Source organism: Saccopteryx bilineata, chromosome X (assembly GCF_036850765.1).
Source record: "Saccopteryx bilineata isolate mSacBil1 chromosome X, mSacBil1_pri_phased_curated, whole genome shotgun sequence".
Lineage (NCBI taxonomy): Eukaryota > Metazoa > Chordata > Mammalia > Chiroptera > Emballonuridae > Saccopteryx > Saccopteryx bilineata.
Window position 1 is genome coordinate 66,131,937 of NC_089502.1, and position 22,211 is coordinate 66,154,147.

At 34.3% G+C, this 22,211-nt stretch overlaps 1 protein-coding gene across 6 annotated transcripts in view; it reads left to right on the forward strand.

The window, feature by feature from the left end:
• RPS6KA6 (ribosomal protein S6 kinase A6) overlaps nt 1-22,211 on the forward strand; it is a 136,556-nt gene that overhangs the window by 65,130 nt on the left and 49,215 nt on the right. For all 6 annotated transcript variants that reach the window (XM_066249207.1, XM_066249206.1, XM_066249211.1 and 3 more), the window contains 3 exons: nt 1,495-1,574; nt 16,153-16,259; nt 16,538-16,575. In XM_066249207.1, the coding sequence (XP_066105304.1) occupies nt 1,495-1,574; nt 16,153-16,259; nt 16,538-16,575 (225 nt within the window). The remainder of the gene's footprint in view (nt 1-1,494; nt 1,575-16,152; nt 16,260-16,537; nt 16,576-22,211) is intronic.

The following is a 22,211-nucleotide window of genomic DNA, read 5'->3' on the forward strand; positions in this document are numbered from 1 at the left end:
CTCTACCCATTATCCTTTCACTCTCTTGTTATGCTAATGCAGGGGCAGTCAACCTTTTTATACTTACCGCCCACTGTTGTAGCTCTGTTAGTAGTAAAATTTTCTAACCGCCCACCGGTTCCACAGTAATGGTGATTTATAAAGTAGGGAAGTAACTTTACTTTATAAAATTTATAAAGCAGAGTTACAGCAAGTTAAAGCATATAATAATAATTACTTACCAAGTACTTTATGTCAGATTTTCGCTAAGTTTGGCAGAATAAATCTATAAAACAACGTACTATAGTTAAATCTATCTTTTTATTTATACTTTGGTTGCTCTGCTACTGCCCACCATGAAAGCTGGAATGCCTACTGGTGGGTGGTAGGGACCAGGTTGACTACCACTGCTCTAATGGAATGAAAATGGTAGTCTATAAAGACATTCTTCAATCTCCAGGATGTCATTAGTTTAATCAGTAATTACCAATTTTGTGAAAAACACTGTATTAAATGTAGTGAGCTCTAAAGATGAAGCCTCTCTTCACTCAAGAAATTTATAATTTATAAAGAATACAGAGTCCTGGCTGGCTGACTCAGTGGTAGAGTGTCAGACCGGCATGTGGAAGTCCGGGGTTCGATTTTTGCCCAGGGTACACAGGAGAAGCGCCCATCTGCTTCTCCACCCTTCCCCCTCTCCTTTCTCTCTGTCTCTCTCTCTTCCCCTCCTGCAGCCATGGCTCCATTGCAGCAAAGTTGGCCTGGGTACTGAAAATGGCTCCATGGCCTCTGCCTCAGGCGCTAGAATGGCTCCTATTTTCAGGGGAGCAGCACCCCAGAGGGGCCGAGCATCACCCCCTGGTGAGCATGCTGGGTGGATTACAGTTGGGCGCATGTGGGAGTCTGTCTGTCTTCCCTCTCCGCCCCCCACCCCCCGCTTCTCACTTTGGAAAAATACAGAAAAAAACCAATACAGACATGTAAGCAAATTAATTATACAAATGAAATGGAGTAAGTGCCATAAGAGAGACATAAAAAAAAGTAAAATGAGATTTCAAAAGTTGTACCAAAATGCTGATAGGGAAAAAGGGTGAGGATGTGGTAGTGAATTGTGATAAGGAGAGCATCCTTAATAGAGGAAAACTTAATAGAGGAGGAGGTGGCATTTGGGTTGAGCTTGAAAATATTAGTAGATTTTCAAGTAGGTGGGGATGCAGAATTCAGGCAATATTACTATAACATGATGCTCAATAAATCAGGAGAATGAAGATGATAGAAGTTTCTGTGTGAAGCCATGTGCAAGGTTGATTATGCTGTGGGAAGGGTTTTATAGCTGTTTCAACCCCAGGTTTAGTTTTGACATAATGTTATCTGATAATGGTCCATGTGAGTAAGTGCTTAATTACTATATAGTGTTTAGTGATAAAATTCTAAACATATATATTAATTGAAAAGTACACTAAGCTTTTTAAGTCTCTAAGATTGTTCTGTTACTACATTGTATTTTCTAATTAGCCTTTCAGACTGAAGGGAAGCTGTATTTAATACTGGATTTTCTCAGGGGAGGAGATGTCTTCACAAGATTATCCAAAGAGGTATCTGTTTATAAATCTTTGCTATTTTTTTGGAAACAAAACTAAAAAATATATTTTTTTTTCTTTTTTACCTATAGAAATTTCAAAAGATAATTATTCTGTTTGTTTTATTGTACAGTTTTGAATGGCTATGCTAATTAATGGCATGTTCTGTCTGCCTATTATTTAGATCATCTCAACGGGCTACTCATTATTCTCTAGGCACAAGATCAATTTTAATTACTAAATGAAGCATTTAAAGGCAAGCCTAGGTTTTTGGCTACACAAGCTATCAAACTACTTGTAGGAGTAGTGTTTATTTATGTTTAAAACAGTGTTATGGTAGTGTATTTGACATACAATAAACTTCATATATTAAAACACACACTCATAAATTTTAACGTTTGTATATACCTGTGAAAAATCATCATCACAATCAAAATAGTTAGCTTATCCATCATTGCAACAGTTTTCTTGTACCCCTTTATAAAGCTTCCCTGCTGCCCCACCCCTACTGAATCCACTTTCTGTCACTGTTTGCTTTGTATTTTCTAGGACATTATATGAAGAAATCCTATAGTTTATATTTTTGTCTGACTTATTTAACTCGGCATACTTATTTTGAGATTCATCCATGTTGTTACATGTACCAATTTTTATTGCTTAGTCGTATTCCACTGTATGTATACACCACAATTTGTTTATTCGTTCACTTATTGACAGATATTCGAGTTGTTTGTAGATTTTGGATATTACCAATAAAAGTGCTACAAACATTTACATACAAATGATAATATAGCCATATGTTGTCATTTTTCATGGTTAAATACCTAGAGTATAATGACTGGCTTATACTTTTTATTTAATTTTTTTCATAGCTTACATTAGGGTTTATTACTGGTGTTTTACACTCTCTGGCTTTGGAGAAGTGTATATTGATAGATATACCATCATGGTATCATATGGAGTAGTTCCACTGTCCTGAAAAGCCTCCATGCTCTGCTTATCCATCCCTCTTTCTCCTCAACGATGACCTGCTTATAGAGTAGATGTATGTTTTAGCTTATTTTGAAGACACTGTTAAACTTTTCTGAAGTGATTATATAATTTTTACATTCCCACCAGCAGCATATCAGAGTTTGAATTGCTCCACATCCTTGCTAACACTTGGTATGGTCAGCTGTGTTTTAATTTTGAACATTTTACAAATGTGTACTGGTACCTTGTTGTTCTTTTGAATTTTATTGCCTTAAAGGCTAATGATGTTCATCATCACTTCATGCACATATTTGACAACTATATATTCTCTTTGATAAGTGTCCCTTTAAATATTTGAAACATTTTATTTATTTAATTTATACTGAGTTTTGAGAGTCTTTATATGTTTTGAATGGTAAGACCTTTATCATATATGTTGTTGGCAAATAATTTTTGTGGTCTATGTTTTGTCTTTTTATTCTCTTTAACAGTGTCTTTCTAAAAGCAGTTCTTAATTTTTATGGTCTGATTTATATATATATTTAATGAATTATGTTTTGGTCTCCTATTTAATGCATATTTGCTTAATCCCTTGTCACAAAGATTTTATCCTATGTTTTCTAGAGTTTTTATAGTTTTAGGTTTAATACTTAATTTTATAATCCATTTTGAATTCATTTGAGTATGGTGTGATAGGTGTGTGTTGTATTTTAAGTCCTTTTTTATACAAGGTGGGACAAAAGTATGTTTACAGTGGTTCATATGTAAAATAATACAATAATTAATAAATACTGATATAAGAACAAACTCTGTTTCACATACTCACAACTGTAAACATACTTTTGTCCCACTCTGTATAGAGATGTCCATCATTCTAGCATCATCATTGGAAAAAAACTATGCTTTCTTCACAGAATTACCTTGCATTTCTGTTGAAAATCAATAGAGTAAAAAATAAAAATATATTTCTAGATACTTTATTCAGTTGACCTATTTGTCTGTCTTCATGCCATTTCCACATTTTTAAATTGTGCTTATTAAGATGACATTGGTTAATAAAATGAAATTAGTTTCAGGTGTACAATTCTTTAATACATCTGTATGTTGTAATGTGTGTTCACCACTCGAAGTCAAGTCTCCTTCCGTCTCCATTTATTCTCCTTTTAACCTCTCCTACCTCCTTCAACCTCCTTTCCTTCTAGTAATCACCACACTGTTTTTTGTGTATGAGGTTTTTTTCTTTGCTTAATCTCTTCACCTTTTATCACCCAGCCCCCTTCAACTCTCCTGACAGCCATGTCTCTGAGTTTGTTTCTGTTTTGTTTGTCTATTTTGTTTATTAGACTGCACATGAAAAGTAAAATCATATGGCACTTGGCTTTCTCTGAGTGGCTTATTTCACTTAGCATAATGATCTCCAGGTCCATTCATGCTGTTGCTAAGGTAACATTTTCTTATTTTTTGTGGACAAGTAGTATTTCATTGTGCAAATATACCACAGCATTTTTATTTACTCATCTACTGATGGGTACATGGGCTGCTACTAAATCTTGGCTATTGTAAATTATGCTTTAGTGAAGGTAGGGTTGCACATAATCTTTCAAATTAGTGTTTCTGGTTTCTTCAGATATATTCCCAGAACTGGAATTGCTGGATCATAAGGAAGTACCATAATTAGTTATCTGAGGCAACACTATTACTACTTTCCGGTGGCTGTATGAATCTGCACTATCTGCATCCTCGTTTGTTGATATTCTGATGGTAGCCATTCTGGCAGATGTGCAGTGATATCTCATTGTGGTTTTAATTTGCATTTCTCTAATGATTAGTGATGTTGAGCATCTTTTTATATGTCTATTAATCATCTGTATATCCTCTTTGGAAAAGTGTCTATTCCGATCCTTTACCCATTTTTTAATTGAATGGTAATTTTTGACATTAAGTTGTAAAACTTCTCTATAAAATATTTGGATATTAACCCTTTTTAAGATTTATTATTAGAGAATAAGTTCTTCCTTTCAGTGGTTTTCTTAAAAAAATGTTGATAGTTTTTGTTGCTTTGAAAAACACATCTTCTTTGACAGAGACAGAGAGAGAGAGTCAGAGAGAGCGAGTCAGAGAGAGGGACAGATAGGGACAGACAGACATGAAGGGAGAGAGATGAGAAACATCAATTGTTTGTTTTGGCATCTTAGTTGTTTTTTGATTGCTTGTTCCTTGATTGCTTTCTCATATGTACTTTGACCGGGAGGCTACAGCAGAGCAAGTGACCTCTTGATCAAGCCAGCGAACTTGGGCTCAAGCCAGCAACCTTGGGCTTCAAGCCAGCGACCATGGGGTCATGTCTATGATTCCATGCTCAAGTCAGACCCCACACTCAAGCTGGTGAGCCCTTGCTCAAGCCGGATGAGCCCATGCTCAAGCTGGCCATCTTGGAGTTTCGAACCTGGGTCCTCTGCATCCCAGTACAATACTCTATCCACTGCGCCACCTCCTGGTCAGGCTGAATACAACTTTTTAGTTTGATATATTCCCATTAATTTTTTTTTTGTTTCCCTTGAGGAAATATATCAGAAAAAATAATGCTATGAGAAATATCCAAGATTTTACTGCCTGTTTTCTTCTAGGATTTTTATGATTTTACTCCAACATTTAAGCCTTTAATACACATTGAGTTAGTTTATACTTGTGTATGGTATAACAAAGTGTTTTAGTTTCCTTTTTATGCACATATGTGTTCAATTTTCCCAACACTATTTACTGAGTAGACTATCATTACCTGTTATGTGTTTTTGCCCTCTTTGTCAAATATTAATTGACCATACAGGCATGGGTTCATTCCTGGGCTCTCTATTCTGTTCCATTTATCTATATATTCCTTTTTATGCCGTACTATGCTGTTTGATTACTGTGGCCCCATAGTATATTTTGATAGTGGGTAGTGTGATTCCTCCAACTTTTCTTTTTTTTGTGAAGATTCCTGTAGCTATTAGGTGTCTTTTGTAGTCCCATATACATTTTTGGAATATTTGTTCTACTTCTGTGAAATACACAATTGGTATCTTTGTAGGAATTGCAATGAATCTATAGATTGCTTTGGGTTGTATGGACATTTTAATGATATGAAGTATTCTATCCATGAACACAATACCTGCTTCCACTTATTTATATCGTCCTCATTTTCTTTCTTTAATATACTATAATTTTTAAGTATAAAAAATTATACTTTAGTAAAATTATTCCTAGCTCATTTTTCTGAGATAATTATGATGGTTTTGCTTTCTTATTATCCCTTTCTGATAGTTCATTACTGATGTATAAAAATGCAGCTTATTTCTCAATATTTTTTGATATTTTGTATCCAGCTAATTAACTGAATTCATTTACTAGTTCTAGTAAATGAATGTAGCTTTCTTTACAGACAATATGATGTTATCTGTGAATCATATCAATTTTACTTCCTTCTTTCCAATTTGGATGCCTTTTATTTCTTCTTCTTGTTTGATTGTTCTCTAGGACTTCCAGTACTATGTTGAATAGAGTGGTGATAGTGGATATTCCTGTCTTGTTCCCTATCTTGTAGGAAATGCTTGTGATTTTTACCCATTGAGTATGATGTTGGCTGTGGGTTTGTCACAGATGGCCTATATTACGTTGCAGTATATTTTCTTTATTCCCACTTTGCTAAGAGTTTTTTTTTTTTATCATAAATTGGTGCCGGATTTTATCAAATGTTTTTTCTGCATCTATTGAAATGATCATGTGATTTTTATCCTCCATTATGCTTATGTGTTGTATGACAATTGATTTGCAGACATTGTACCATCCTTGCATGCCTTGAATAATTCTCATATGATCATGGCTTATAATCTTTTAATGTATTGTTGGATCTGGTTTGCTAATATTTCGAGGATATTAGCATCTATGTTCATCAGGGATATTGACCTGTAATTCTTGTTCTTTGTAGTATTTTTATCTGATTTTTGAAGTAGAATAATGCTGGCCTCTTAAAAATGATTGTGAGAGTCTTTTGTTCTCTTGAATTTTTGAAGATAGTTTGAAAAGGATAGCTATTCTTTTTGAATGTTTGATAAGATTCTCCTGTGCAGCCATTAGGTCTAGAATTTTTGTTTGTTGGGAATTTTTTATTACCTCTTCAATTTCACCCATTGTAGTCTGTCTATTCAGATTCTTTTGTTCTTCCTGATTCACTTATGGAATATTATGTGTTTCTAAGAAGTTATCTGTTTTGTTCAGATTATCTAGTTTATTGGCATATAGTTTTGTTATAGTGTGTTCTTACGGTTTCTTGTATTTTTATGGAGCAATTGTTGCTTCTCCTCTCTCATTTCTGATTTTATTTATTTGCGTCCTTTCTCTTATTTTCCTGATGAGTCTGGTTAAAGGTTTGCCAACCTTGCTCTTGGTTTCTTTGATCTTTTGTGTTGTTTTTTAGAATCTTGTTTGCTTATTCTCTGATCTTTTTTATTCTGCTTACTTTGGAGTTTGTTAACTTTTTTTGTTTGTTTCTTTAATTAGGCCTATAAGCTATGAACTTCATTCTCAGAACTGCTTTCACTGTGTGCCATAGATTTTGGGTTGTCGTGTTTTCATTTTTGTTTCATTTTGTCGTGTTTTCATCTTTCTAGTTCTTCCTTGATCTCATTTTAAAACATTTACTGTGTAGTAATATGTTATTTTCTATGTTTTTTTGTGTGTGTGATTTTTAAAAACTTTTAAATTTCTTGATTTTAGAGAAATAGGAAGGGAGAAGAAGACAAGAACATCAGTCTGTTCCCACAAGTACCCTGACTGGGGATCAAAGCCGTAACCTCTGCACTTTGGAACAATGCTTTAACCAACTGAGCTATTTGGCAGGGATTTTTATGTGTTTTTGAATTTTGTTCTTGTGATTGCTTTCTAGTTTTGTAACATTATGGTAAAAAAAATGCTTGATATGACTTCAGTCATCCTAAATTTATTAAGACTTGCTTTGTGTCTTAATATGCGGTCTATCCTAGAAAATGTTCTATGTGCACTTGAAAATAATGTATATACTGATGCTTTAAATTGAATTGCTCTGAAGCTATCAATTAAATCCACCTATTACACTGTGTCATTAAAGTCCTCTGTTTCTGTGTTGATTTTCTGTTTGGAAGATCTATTCATTGATGTCAATGGAATATTAAAATCCCTTCTATGACTGTATTACTGTCACTCTCTCCCTTTGTGTCCACCAGTATTTGCTTTATATGTTTTTTTTGAACTTTTATTTATTTTATTTTTTTATCTTTCTTCTTTTCCAAGGAATAGACATAGACAGACTCCCACACGTGCCCCAACCGGGATCCACTGGGTAACCCACTGATGCTCTGTCTATCTGGGACCATGCTCACAGCCGAGCTATTTCCAGCACCTGAGGAGGTGGCTCCAGGGAGCCACTCTCAGTGCCAGAGTCAACATGCTCAAATCAATCAAGCCATGGTTACAAGAGGGGAGAGATAGAGAGGGGGGGAGGGTGGAGAGAAGAGAAGTGAAGTGAAGTGAAGAGAAGAGAAGAGAAGAGAAGAGAAGAGAAGAGAAGAGAAGAGAAGAGAAGAGAAGAGAAGAGAAAAGAAGGAGGAAGAGTGGAAAAGCATAGGATCGTTTCTTCTGTGTACCCTGACTGGGAATCAAACCCAGGAGTTCCACAGTCCGGGCTGATGTTCTACCATTGAGCCCACTGGCCATGACCGTGCTTTATATATTTGTGTGCTTCTACATTGGATGCTTCAAGTTTTACATTTTAATTATGATGTGTCTTGTGAGTGTCCTTGGAGTCATCTTATTTTGGGATTCTACTTCATCCAATCTACTGTTTATTCCTTCCAGTGTTTTCTTCACTTAAGATAACGTATTCCTCATTTCTGACTGGTTCTCTTTTTAATTGTTTTTAGGTCCTGTTTCATGTTGTTGCATTTCTCACTAAGTTCCTTGTGCATCCTTATAATCATATACATATTTGAATTCTGTACCTGATGAATTGCTTGCCTCCATTTCATTTAGCTCTTATTCTGGAGGCTACTCTTGTCTTTTATTTTGATCATGACTCTTTATCTCCCCATTTGGCTGCTTTTTTGTGTGTTTGTTTCTATGTATTAGGTATATCTGCTATATCTCCCAGTCTTGGTAGAGCGATCTTATGTAGTAGGAGTCCTGGGGGGCTCAGTAGTGCAGTCTCCCTGATCACCTGAGTAAGCTGCTCCAGGAATGTTCCTTGTATGAGTTATGTGTGCTGTCTTTTCTATTAATTTGAATTTAATTTCATTGTGGTCATAATGCATACTTTGTATGATATGACTTAAATTATTTTAAATTCATGTGTAATTGTTACGTGTTTCAGAATTTGGTATCTTTGTAAATGTTCCATGTGCACTTGAGAAAGAAGAATGTGTATCCTGCTCTTGGGTAGTAGAAGGTTCGATAGATGTCAGTCAGATCAAGCTAATTGATAATGGTATTCAAGTCTACTCTATGCTTCCTAATATTTTGCTTATGTGTTCTCTAAATTTTTGAGAGACAGGTATTGAAACCTTTGACAATTATGGGTTTATCTCTTTCTTCTTGAATTTCTGTCAAATTTTGCTTCGTGTGTTTCAAAGTTCTGTTACTAAGTGATAGACCTTTAGGATTATCATTCCCTGTTGATGAATTGGACCCCTTTAGCCTTATTAGATGACTTATTTTATACTTGCTAATGTTCTTTGCTTTGAAATCTACTTTGATATTAATATAGTCACTTGAGCTATTTTTTTTAAATAAGGGTAAGCTTGACATATTGTTTTTATATTGTTATTTAATCTACTTGTATATTTATATTTAATGTGCAGTACTCGAGCAACATATTACTATCTTTGTTTTATATTCAATTTGAAAATCTTTGCCTTTTAATTTGGGGGTCTTATGTGTTATATGTGATGATTATTAATATGCTTGGGTTTAAGTCTCCTGTTTATATTTATGTTTTTTTGTTTGGTTGTTGTTTTTTGTGTTTTTTTTGTCCCATATGTTCTTCATGTTTTCCTCTTGTTTTCCTACCTTATTTTTAAACTTTTTTTTTATATTTCTGTGGTTAGCCTTTTACCTACAACAACTGTGTTATTTTAGGTGTTACTTTAGGGTTTGTAGTATAAATCTTTATCACTGGAGATAAGGATTTATGGTTTCAAGCTAAGTATGGTCAACTTTTTAAAAATAAAGTTTTATTGGAACATGGCTGCACCTTTGTTTCAGTGTTGTTTATGGTTGCTTTTGTGCTTCAGTGATAGTGTAATTGCATAGTAATTTTATATTGGATGGCAGGCATTGTGAATTTAATTTTCTTGCATTCTAAATACTTACATTTTCTTGTCAATAGGATCTATCTAGCTTTGTTCTGGGATGTAGTTAACCTTTTGAGTTGTTTTTAAGCTTTGTTATGTTACAGTATAATATATTTGTTAGAGGACAGACCAGAATTTAATCTGGGATTAATTTTTTCAGATACTCAGTCATGACTCTTCTTAGTACTCTAAACAACACTGTGTGAATTACAAAGTTTTTTATTCTTACTGTTGGAAGAGGAACTATCCTGGTCATTTGTAAGTTCTGTGTATTCTTTCATTTAATCCTTTATTGTTCTTTTCCTGAACTCAGATAGTTTCCTCATATTCATGTTTGGCAATTTTTTATTAAATGACTGACATTCTGAAGTTTATCTTGTTAGGTGATGGATATTTTGGTGCCCTTATAAATATGGAACTCGTTTGATTTTTTTCGAGAATATGGAACTAGTTTGATTCTTTGTTTCATGTAGTTAAACTGGATCAGAACAGCAATTATTCAGAGGTTAATTTTCCTCTAGTCTAAAAACAAAACCCTTCTGATTACTCTGTCTAATACCTTGTGAATTTTGAGGTTTACTTCTTTGGCCAGTGGTAAGAGGAATTCTTCCCGGCCTTGGGTCAGAGCCATGGATTAGTTCCTATAATTCTTTCATTGGTTCTTTTCCTGGGTTGGAATAGTTTCCTCATGCACGTGTGCTCAGCATTTCTCTGCTGAATTCTTGAGGAAGATCATATATATAACTCTACACTTCTCTCACTCTGCGGTTCTCCCTTCTGTGCTCTCACTTGTGAATTTTACCCTTCTTGTCTCCCCAGAGTCTCAGCTTTGTCTTATCCACTCAGGGAGTCCTCCCAACTCTGCCTGACTTAGCCATCTCTACACTGCTGCTTGAAAACTCTCTCTAGGTAGTAAACTGAGACAGTTGTAGGGCTTAGACTTTTTGTTTCACATGTCAGTATTTACTGTCCTTTTGTTGCTTGATGTTTAATGTTTTGAAAAGTGTCATTTTGTATATTTTGTCCTGTGCTTTACTGGTTTTAGGTGGGAGAGTAAATCCTGTCCTTGTCTACTTCATTTTGTCTTAAAATGGTAGTCTGGGGGTAGCACTTTAATTGGGTGAATATAGTTCAACCTCTCACTTGCAGAATTAAAATGTTAAGTGTGGGAGAGCTACTGTTGATTCCCAGAGATTTAGAACTTACTGTGCAAAGGAACAGTATGCTTCTGGGATGCTAGCCAGTGCTTAAGTGGCTAAGGTCTCTGGCTTATGTGTGTCATGCTCCAGTGAAGATCATACTGTGCATGAGCATAGACTATGATCTTGGTATATTGTTTACTATAGAACAGAATTCAGTATGTGATAGAGGCTGTATAGGACCCCCTCCAGGTCTCTAAAGGACCTTGTTAAAAGCTGGTTACAAGACATAGAGGAACAAATAGTATAACAAGGCTCTAGTATTCTTGATTTCTTGAGTTAGATTGTAGAAGTGTCAAGAATATATTTGAGAATTCTCGTAGTCATGTCCAATTTTCTTTTAAACTCTTCAGACTTCCATTCTTGATGTGGAACTATCTAAACCCATACTAGCACAGAGATGCAGTCAGTAAGTTTTGATTCCTAAGTCTGGAATATTAGGTAAGAGCAAGCATTTTAAATGCACTTCCCAAAAGACGATAAATAAGTATATGCATTGAACAGGCTTTGAAAATGATTTAATGATTACTTCTATAAACAGCTTTTTTTTTCTTTTTTTTTATAAATTTTTATTAATGTTAATGGGATGACATTAATAATTCAGGGTACATATATTCAAAGAAAACATGTCTAGGTTATCTTGTCACCAAATTATGTTGCATACCCCTCGCCCAGAGTCAGATTGTCCTCCGTCACCCTCTATCTAGTTTTCTCTGTGCCCCTCCCCCTCCCCCTAAATCTCTCCCTCCCTCCCTCCTGCGTCCTCCCTCCCCCCACCCCTGGTAACCACCACACTCTTGTCCATGTCTATAGACAGCTTTTTAATAAGAAGTTGTTTATTGTTATACTTCACTTGAGTGTACAAAAACTGTTATATCATCCAAAACGAAGACTTATTATTTATGCCTTAGAAAAAGACTTTAAAAATTACATTTTTATGCACTAAAGAATTTTATAATGTTGCCTCATGCATATCTTAAAGGGAATGGTACCTCCTCAAATTTCTTTTCTCCAAAATATACATGCAAACAAACACATAAAACTCTTAAGTCATACCCTACTTTGCTACTATAAAGAAAATATAGGACCTGGCCGGTAGGCTCAGCGGTAGAGCGTCGGCCTGGTATGCAGAAGTCCCAGGTTTGATTCCTGGCCAGGGCACACAGGAGAAGCGCCCATCTGCTTCTCTACCCCTCCCCCTCTCCTTCCTCTCTGTCTCTCTCTTCCCCTCCGCAGCGAGGCTCCATTGGAGCAAAGATGGCCCGGGCGCTGGGGATGGCTCCTTGGCCTCTGCCCCAGGCGCTAGAGTGGCTCTGGTCGCAACAGAGCGACACCCGGAGGGGCAGAGCATCGCCCCCTGGTGGGCAGAGCGTTGCCCCCTGGTGGGCATGACGGGTGGATCCCGGTCAGGCACATGTGGGAGTCAGTCTGACTGTCTCTCCCTGTTTCCAGCTTCAGAAAAATACAAAAAAAATCTATATATCTATATATCTATATCTATATATCTATATCTATATCTATATCTATATATATATAGGGATGAGTGACTGATAATGGTAAAGTTGTCAATTCTATTCATTTATGGGCTTAATAAATTCCAAACAAATTCCCAATAGGCATTTTTGTTTGTTTGAAATGGACAGAATGACTTTGCCAACTTAGACAGACAAGTAAAGAAATTAACTCAGACCTTTTTAAAATAAAGAATCCCTTTTTCTTGCTCTACCTCTTGTTTAAAACTTTATAAAGCTACTGTTTTAGGCAAAACATCCTAATATCAACACAAGACTAGACACATACTATATAGCCCAGGAATATTCCAGTATATATGATTTAGCATTTATTATTATAATAGAGAAAGAATCAGAAGTTAATGACAAAGAGATTGATTGTTCAGTAAACAGTATATGAGAAATTGTTAAATATACAAAAATCATTTTAAAATGTCATCTCTACTCAAAGATAAATATTACTTATGTTAAAATGCTACATCTGGGAAATATTTATTGTAAAAGAAAATGCAGCAGAATGAGTAGTTGACTATTGAATCAAGGTGGAGGTCACCTTGATAAATGAAGTAATGAAGGAAAATCACAAAGAAGTGATATATAAATTTGGCTACATAAAATTGGAGAACTGACATTTTCAATACTTAAATGACTTATAAAAAGTGACAAAACTAAGGCAGTGCTGGAAAATGGGCAAAAATAACACTGATAATTCATTAAAATAATAGGCCACGAGACACAAAGAACATGTTGAGCCTGAAAATAAAAATTTAAATGAAAGCAATTGATGTCATTTTTGTATAGAAAAGGTTTTTAAAAGTGCAATATTCAGTGCTCTCACAGAAGTGGCAAAACAAATGTTTTTTATTAAAACTGCTGGTGGGAGTGGTAATTACTGTAACCTTTTTGGAAAATAATTTTGTTACATATGTCAAAAATCTTGAAAAAATAAAGAATCTTGGGCTATTTATTCTCCTTGACCCAGCATTTCTGGTTTTATTTCTCAGGAACCCTCTTTGGAGAAATAATCATAAATATCATACATATATATATGCATATTGAGTGATTATTAAAAATAGTAGAATCCTGGAAATAACCTAAATGAACATCCATAGAAACTATGCTAAATTAGTATGTTGATAATATAACATTGAAAACTCTATAAATAAGTTTTAAAGATATGAGACAATGCTTATGATATAATAAGTTGGGAAAAATAGGCTACTAAATACTGTGTGTGTAGTACCATCTCAGATATGTTAAAACACACACTCATGTATGCACACACACATATATACATGAATGATTTGAGGACCAGATGGCAGAAGACTAGCAGTGCTTTCCTCTGGGTACTGGAGTTTTAGATTATTTTCATTTTCAGGAGTATTTATGATAGAATGATTAGTGACTAGGAAAGTGTTAACGATAATGAACCTAAAACTTAAAGAAAAATTGCAATGCAGCATATTGCAGAAGAGCTAGTTCTTGGGCAGAACTATTCCTGAGTTCAAAACCTAGGCTGGTTGTGTTATTCTGGGCAGGTTAATTCAACACTGACTCTTTCTCCAAATTTAAGGTAACAGTAATACCTTCCTTATAGTACTTTTTGGAAGACTAACAACCTAATGAATATAAATTGACTGGCCCATAATTTCTACTTAGTATGTTTTTTATTTGCATCCATCATGAAGTTTTCATAGAGACAACACAACTTTATGACAATAAACCATCATAGTGTTGCCATAAAACTGTATCTTAGGTATGGTTTCTTTAATTTAGAGTTGGAAAGATTTTTGTTGAGGGTTTTCTTATGTGTTAGATGTTAATGAACATTTTTATTAGCCTTTCTCAGAAGTTAAATAAGTAATAATTATTTTTATTCTTAATAAAATATCAAGTAAAATGATGTCATATTTATACCATGACATCAAGTGAACTCTCTTGAAACTTAGATAATAACCAACCTTTTTCTATAAATCATTTAAAAAAGTAGATAGAATATAAAATTTATATTTAACTGCTCACTCTGTGCTATTTTACTAAAAACCTGAGTCTGCATTGTATAATTTAGTGGCCATAACTCTAAATGGACAATCCAGTTAAAATATCTTTATGAGCCCTGGCCGGTTGGCTCAGCGGTAGAGCGTCGGCCTAGCGTGCGGAGGACCCGGGTTCGATTCCTGGCCAGGGCACACAGGAGAAGCGCCCATTTGCTTCTCCACCCCTCCACCGCACTTTCCTCTCTGTCTCTCTATTCCCCTTCCGCAGCCGAGGCTCCATTGGAGCAGAGATGGCCCGGGCGCTGGGGATGGCTCTGTGGCCTCTGCCTCAGGCGCTAGAGTGGCTCTGGTCACAACATGGCGACGCCCAGGATGGGCAGAGCATCGCCCCCTGGTGGGCAGAGCGTCGCCCCATGGTGGGCGTGCCGGGTGGATCCCGGCCGGGCGCATGCGGGAGTCTGTCTGACTGTCTCTCCCAGTTTCCAGCTTCAGAAAAATGCAAAAAAAAAAAAAAAAAATATATATATATATATATATATCTTTATGATATTTCATTAAAATTTTACTCTTTTCTAATACAGAGGTTTCTTTAATGAAAATAACCAATTTCTAGACAAGTTCTTTTGTGCCAATTGGAAGCCTTTGAGAAATCTTAAAAATGACATCTAATGGTTGTAGTAGCCAATTTTTGTATAAATTAACTCACTTATGAACAAATACAGACATAAATTTGTAACAACAGTATCTCATGGTTTTACACATAGACTTTTATAATTTAAGAAGCTTTTTTCCCCCTATATAAACTAATTTGATTCTTACAACAACATTGTTAGCTAGATATAGCAGGTATCATTCTTATTTCACAGGCTTAGAAACTGAAGGCCAGAGGTGCTAAGTGACATGTCAAACATTACACTTTTAATACTCTTTCCAAGTCCAGTGCTCTTTTCACTTAATCATAGCAGATTTAACCCAAGTTAAAAAAAAAAAAGATTGAGGAATACAGTGTCATGAATCTCATGTACTTTAGTAGCAGATGTACTTTAGTAGCCTGGAGCTACCCCTAAGGTCAGAGATTTGGTTTAGGGCTTTGTTTAATATGAGTGAATAATTTAATACCTGGTTTTGATATATTAAAAGCTTTTAGTTAATGAGGCTGTTCAGGGAGACTTTTCTGAGAAGCAGTAGCAAGTGAAAGAAAGAAAAAAACAAAAATAATGCAGTTGCCAATGATAAACCACAATTTCCTGTATACTGCAAAAATCACTGTATTATAGTAGAGTACTCAACTTAATAATTATATTAAAAGAAAGGGTAAATCCTGTGCAGTGCATTCAGTGTAAGGAGATATGCAAACAACATACAATGTTTTAGGATGATTTATATTGAAATAATTTTGAAGAGAAGGATTTTATAGGGGATAATTTAATTTGTCTACTTCTCTAATTTTCCTTTATGCTAGATTTGTCTGTTTAACTGGTTTTTAAACAGGTAAAGTTTTAAAATTTCAATATTGAAAACCAATCAAATGATAAACTGTTCTTTTATTTTAGGTTCTGTTTACAGAGGAAGACGTGAAATTCTACCTTGCAGAATTAGCCCTTGCTTTGGATCATCTGCACCGATTAGGAATTGTGTACAGAGACCTGAAGCCAGAAAAGTACAGTTCTGTTTTCCTTATCTGTTCCCATCACCAGTGTTACATAATGACTTTTTTCTCCATTAAGTCTTATATTTTAAAGATGATTGAATATATATATGAGTTTTACAATTATATGAAACTTATAAAAAGTAATCTTCATAAAATACCCATTGATTTTAAGTTAATAATTTAAAATTTTTCTAGTACTGATCTATTTTAATTTTGTGATAATTTTTATGTATTGTTTTATATAAACTATTTTATTCCATTTATTGAATGTGAATTTTGATTTACAGCATCTTGCTTGATGAACTAGGACATATCAAGTTAACAGGTATGCAGATTTTCTTATTCTACCTTAAGCTTGTTTTATATTTTTTTATTCTAACATATATTTAAGCCTGTTTTCTCTTTTATCTTTCTTGATTTAATACACATTTTATTCATCTCTTTTGTAAACTCAGGTTTATTTAAAGGGTAGATAACACTGAATATGTATTAAGTATAATACAAAAAATTTATACAGTGCAGTTGCTACATTTGTTCAAAAATGCATTTGTTTTTATAGGTAAAAACACATCATCTTAGTTTCAGACTAGACTGAAAAAGTATAAGTATTTATCACATTTGAAATACAGTGATTATAAACTTTAAAACCAAGGGTTTAAAAATCAAAGGTTCCTTTTATCATTTATTTGCAAAACCATGTTTTATTTTTAATATTCAGGGTTTATACACTGTGCTAATCCTCAGAAGCATCTTAGGCATAAAGTATCTTTATTAAACCATTTTTAAAAACTTTTATTTTGAAATAGACTTACAGTAAGTTGCAAAAATACTACCGAGAGGTCTTGTGTATCCCTCACCTAGCTTCCCTCAGTGGTGACACCTGACAAAGCCGCACTGTGTTATCAAACTCAGGAAACCGGTATTTTACAAGTAACTGGCCTATATACTTTACTTGGATTTTACTAATTTTGTATACATTTGTTTTTTTGTTTATCTTTGTGTTTAATTCTTTGACATTTAATCATATATGTAAATTTGAATACCACCAGCACAATTAATATGCAAAATTGTTCTACAAACACAAAAGTACTGTCTTGTGCTTGCTTTGATTGTCACACTCTCCTTCACTCTTCCCTAACTCCTGGCAACCAATTATCTGTTCTGTCTCTAATTCTCTTATTTTGAGAGTATTATATAAGTATAATCATGCAACAGTCACATTTCTGGACACTTGTTCTAGATAAAACTTTATGAGCACTCAAAGACCTATACATAAATTTTCATAGCTGCTCTATTTGTATTAGCTGAAGGCTGGAAATGTCCTAAATGGCTTTTAAAGTGTGAAAGAATAAACAAAGTATACTATATCCATGGAATGATATACTACTACCCAGCTATAAAGAGGAAATAATTCTTGATATATACAGTAACTTGGATGAACTCAGGGCATTCTGTTGACTGAGCCAGTCTCAAAAGGTTACTTATGTTTTCAATAGATAGTAAATTCTGTATTTAATTGTCAGAATGTTAAAACAGATAAAAGGAAGATGTGGCCTTTACAGAGAATTTTGGACCAGTATACTTTAAGCAGGGGTTGGGAACCTATGGCTCATGAGCCAGATATGGCTCTTTTGATGGCTGCATCTGGCTCGCAGACAAATCTTTAATAAAAAAAAATAATAACGTTAAAAATATAAAACATTCTCATGTATTACAATCCATTCATTTCCTACCGCTCATGTTCATGGTTGCGGGTGGCTGGAGCCAATCACAGCTGTCCTCTGGGACAACACCAAATTTTTATTGGATAATGCGTAAGGTACATGGGTGGTTGTATGGCTCTCACGGAATTACATTTTAAAATATGTGGTGTTCATGGCTCTGTCAGCCAAAAAGTTTCCCCACCCTTGCTTTAAAGAAAAGTTGTTTCAAAGTGCATAAGTATACTGCTTCACTGTAAAGATAAAGCATGAAGCTGTTAACGTGAAAACTCAAGCAAATATGACAAAGTTCAAATAAAGTTTAGTGATTCTTATTGATTCATAGCTTCATTCTCTTATTTGTATATAAAGAAGCAAAGTAGATTTGAAAGGATTGAAAGGAAGAAGAAAGATGTTACCACGGGGGAAGGGTAAACAGAATCTCTGTAGTATTTCATATTACTGAGGTGAATTTGCAGTAGCCTCCAAATATAAAGTTTCAGAAAAATTATTCTTTCATGTGTAGTTAGTTTTGAAAGCTTTGATAAATACATCTACAGTCTCAAAAGCACCAGCAACATCAAGATATAAAACAGTTGCATCACCCCTTCCCCGAAATTTTCCCATGTTAAGTCAACCTCCCTTTACCCAAAGACAATCACCAGTCTTCTTTTTGATGCTATGGTTTGCCTTTTCCACACCGTAACAGAGGCTTACAGTATATATAGTCTTTTAAGTCTGGCTTTACTTATTTAGTATAGTACATTTGAAATTCATATTGTTGCATGTATCAATAATAATGTTATTTTTAAATTGTTGAGTAGTGTTTATTTTATAATAGTACCATGGTTTGTTTATCTAATCCCCAATAAAGGGCTATTTGGGTTGTTTTCTGTATAATTCAGCAGTGAGGAATAAAGCCACCATAAATATTTCTGTATAGGTTTTATGTGGACATATCAAAGGAGTATGAGTAAATACCAAAGGAGTGAGATTGCTTAGTCATGTGGTGTTTGTTTAATGTAAAATCTCTGAAGTGCTTTCCATTGTGCCTGGACAGTTTTGCATACCCACTAGCAATGCGTGAGAGCTCCACTCACTCTGCTTCCTTGCCATTACTGATACTGCAGCATTTTTATTTTAGCTCTCCTGATGGTCATGCAATAATTTCTCATTGTGGTTTTAATTTGAATTATTTCTAATAATTAACAATATTGAGTATGTTTTCTTGAATTTATTTCTTTGTAGAAGTGTCTGATCAGATCTTTTCTTTTTTTATTAAAAAAAAAACCTGTATTGTTTCCTACCTCCCTTCTGCCTTTTCATTTTTTTCTTTCTTTTTTTTCCCAGTAAGGTTTATTCAAGATTGAAAGAGAAGGTTGCTTATAGGTTCTCAATTTCTCACGTCTGTCCCACCAAGGGAAAAGTCTAATCTAGTCTTCATTAAGCTCAGTATTAAAACCGAAGTCCAGATATGTGTGCCATGGTTTAGCTCAATTTTGAGTGTTTTTAATAAACTCTGAATACAAGTCCTTCATCAGATATATGATTTGCATATATTTTATCCCAGTCTATAACTTATTTTTCATTTTCTGAATAGTATTCTTTGAAAAGCAGATTTTGAGTTTGATAAAGCCCAATTGTCAACATTTTTCTTTTACAGACTATATTTTTCATGTTTTATTAGAGAAGTCCTTGCTAAATCCAAGGTCACAAATATTTTCTATTTCTTTTGGAAATTTTACAATTTTATTTTTCATGTTTATATTTAGTCTATGATTCATTTGAGTTAATATTTATATGTAGAATGAAGATGGATTTTTTATATCAATATCTCATTGTTAGGGCACCATTTGTTGAAAAAACTGACCTTTCTTTATGGGTTTGCTTTTAGGACTGTATCAGAAATCAGTTGGCAATGTATAGCCAGTTCTGTAATAATGCAATACATATGTTCTTAAAAATTATTGCACTATGCATTATTGCATAATAAAAAACAGAGAACTTATGGCAAAAATGGGTTTGAGGGTTAGCAGCAATCTATATAAACCAATGCCACATTAGAGAATGATAGGAACCCTGGGATAACAGTGACAGCATTGATTTGCACGTTCTAAATTATTAAGATTATATAAATACTACCATAAATAGAGTACCTTACCTTGAAAAACCTTTAAACTTGTTTGTTGAATTAGTGTCAGAAAAGTTGTAGTTTGTAAGTTACTGTGAAGTAGTGGAAGGTAGGTTGTGTGGGATTGACAGGAATGTGTAACACTACAGGTGGACAGGAGCAGCTCCTAACACATGATTAACTGAAATAGCTGGTAGATGTTTGAGGTGTGTGCACGTATCTATTTCTACATGGCTTGGTTCAGCTAGGTGCAATTTTCTAACATTTCCTCTAGTGATTCTTGCGTAAGAACTTGCACATGACATTCAAAATTCAAATGTGTGTTATACTCATATTGTTTCCTAATGTATCAATTGAATTGGATAACAGTTGAATTTTCAAAACATGCATTATAGCAGAACTGACTGTATATGTCAGTCTATTCTTGGAAACTGTCTGGTTCATATATTTTCATGTATATGTCTAGTTTTTCTTTAATATACTCTGTCATGATTAATGTAGATTTATAATGAGCATTGAAGTCAGGTAGTATAAGTCCTTTCTTTTCACCCCCCCCCTTTTTCAAAATTGTTTTGGCTGTTCTATTGCCTTTGTCTTTTATTTATATATAAATTTTATTTTTATCTCCATTTTATTTTATTCTTTAAAATTTCTATTGACTTTATTGGTGTGACATTGGAAAATAAAATTATACAGGTTTCAGGCACACAATTCTACAACACATAACCCATCTATTGCATTGTGTTATTACCTTCCCAGGTAAAGTCTCCCTCCATTACCATCTATCCCCGCACTTCCCTCCCCCCTCCCACCCCTTTTCCCTCTTGCAGCCTCACACTGTTTTGTGTTTGTTTTTATTTATTTGATTACTCTCTTCACCTTTTTCACCCTGCCATTAAATTCAGCTATTTGATTTCTAAAAAAAGAAATCTTGCTAGACATTTTATTAAAGTTTAATTGAATCTTTAGATCAATTTTGGGGAAATTGACATCTTTTTTCCTTATCTGTTCATTTATTGATGAAAACCTATGTTGCTTCCATATCTTGGCTATTGTAAAATTACTCTGAACATGGGATTACATGTATCTTTTTGAATTAGTGTATGGCAATAAATACAGATCTGTCAGCAATTTAATCTAACCAATGAAATAAGTGAACAAGCAGTACAGAAACAGACACATAGATATACTGAAAGCACTTTGATGGCTGCCAGATAGGAGGGGGTTTGGGGCGGAGGGTGGAAAATATGAAGGGAGTAAGAAGTACAAATTGTTTGTTATAGAATAGTCAAGGGCATGTAAAGTACAGCACAGGAAAAATAATCAATTAAAAAAAGACTTTAACAAGAGACAAAGAAGGACCCAGCAATTCCACTTCTGGGAATTGTATCTTTAACAAATCTTCCAAACCATATACACAGTATACCTCTCCAGTCACTTAGATCTACTTTGATTTCTTTCATTGGTTTTTCTAGTTTTCAGCATACAGGTCTTGCATATGCATTGTATATTTATACCTGTGGGTTTCATGGGCATTGTTATGGTAGAATTAAAAATGGTATTTTTCAAATTTCAAACTTCAATTTTCATGGCTCGTACATAGAAATGAGATTTTTATTTTGATTCCTTTAGCTCTTTGAAGGCCTTACACAAAAATGGGAACTCGCCAATGCCAAAGAAAAATAAGCTTTTTTCTGTATTTTAAAAATTATATCACTATCTCATTTTTTGTCTTAATCTGTATGAAAACTTAGACCACTATGATAGCTTTACTTTAATTATCATCTCAAAATTATTGATGAGCCCTGGCTGGGTTGCTCAGTCAGTGAAGTATTGTCCCCAATCAGGACATACTGCTGTCAATCAGTGAGTGCCTAAATTAGTGGAATGACAAATTGATGTTTCTTTCTCTACTTCTCCCTTCCTCTCTCTCTCAAAACCAGTCAACAAAAAAAATTAAAAGTTGGTGAATGATAAGCTAGTATAGAATACAAAAAAACCCCCAAACAAACATATTTTTGAGATGAGGTATAATTGAGAAATCTGGACATGCTCTTAAAGAGTACCATTATTAAATACAGGCTATTTTCCATTTTGGTATCACAGCTTTCTTAAGAGTAATTATAGACC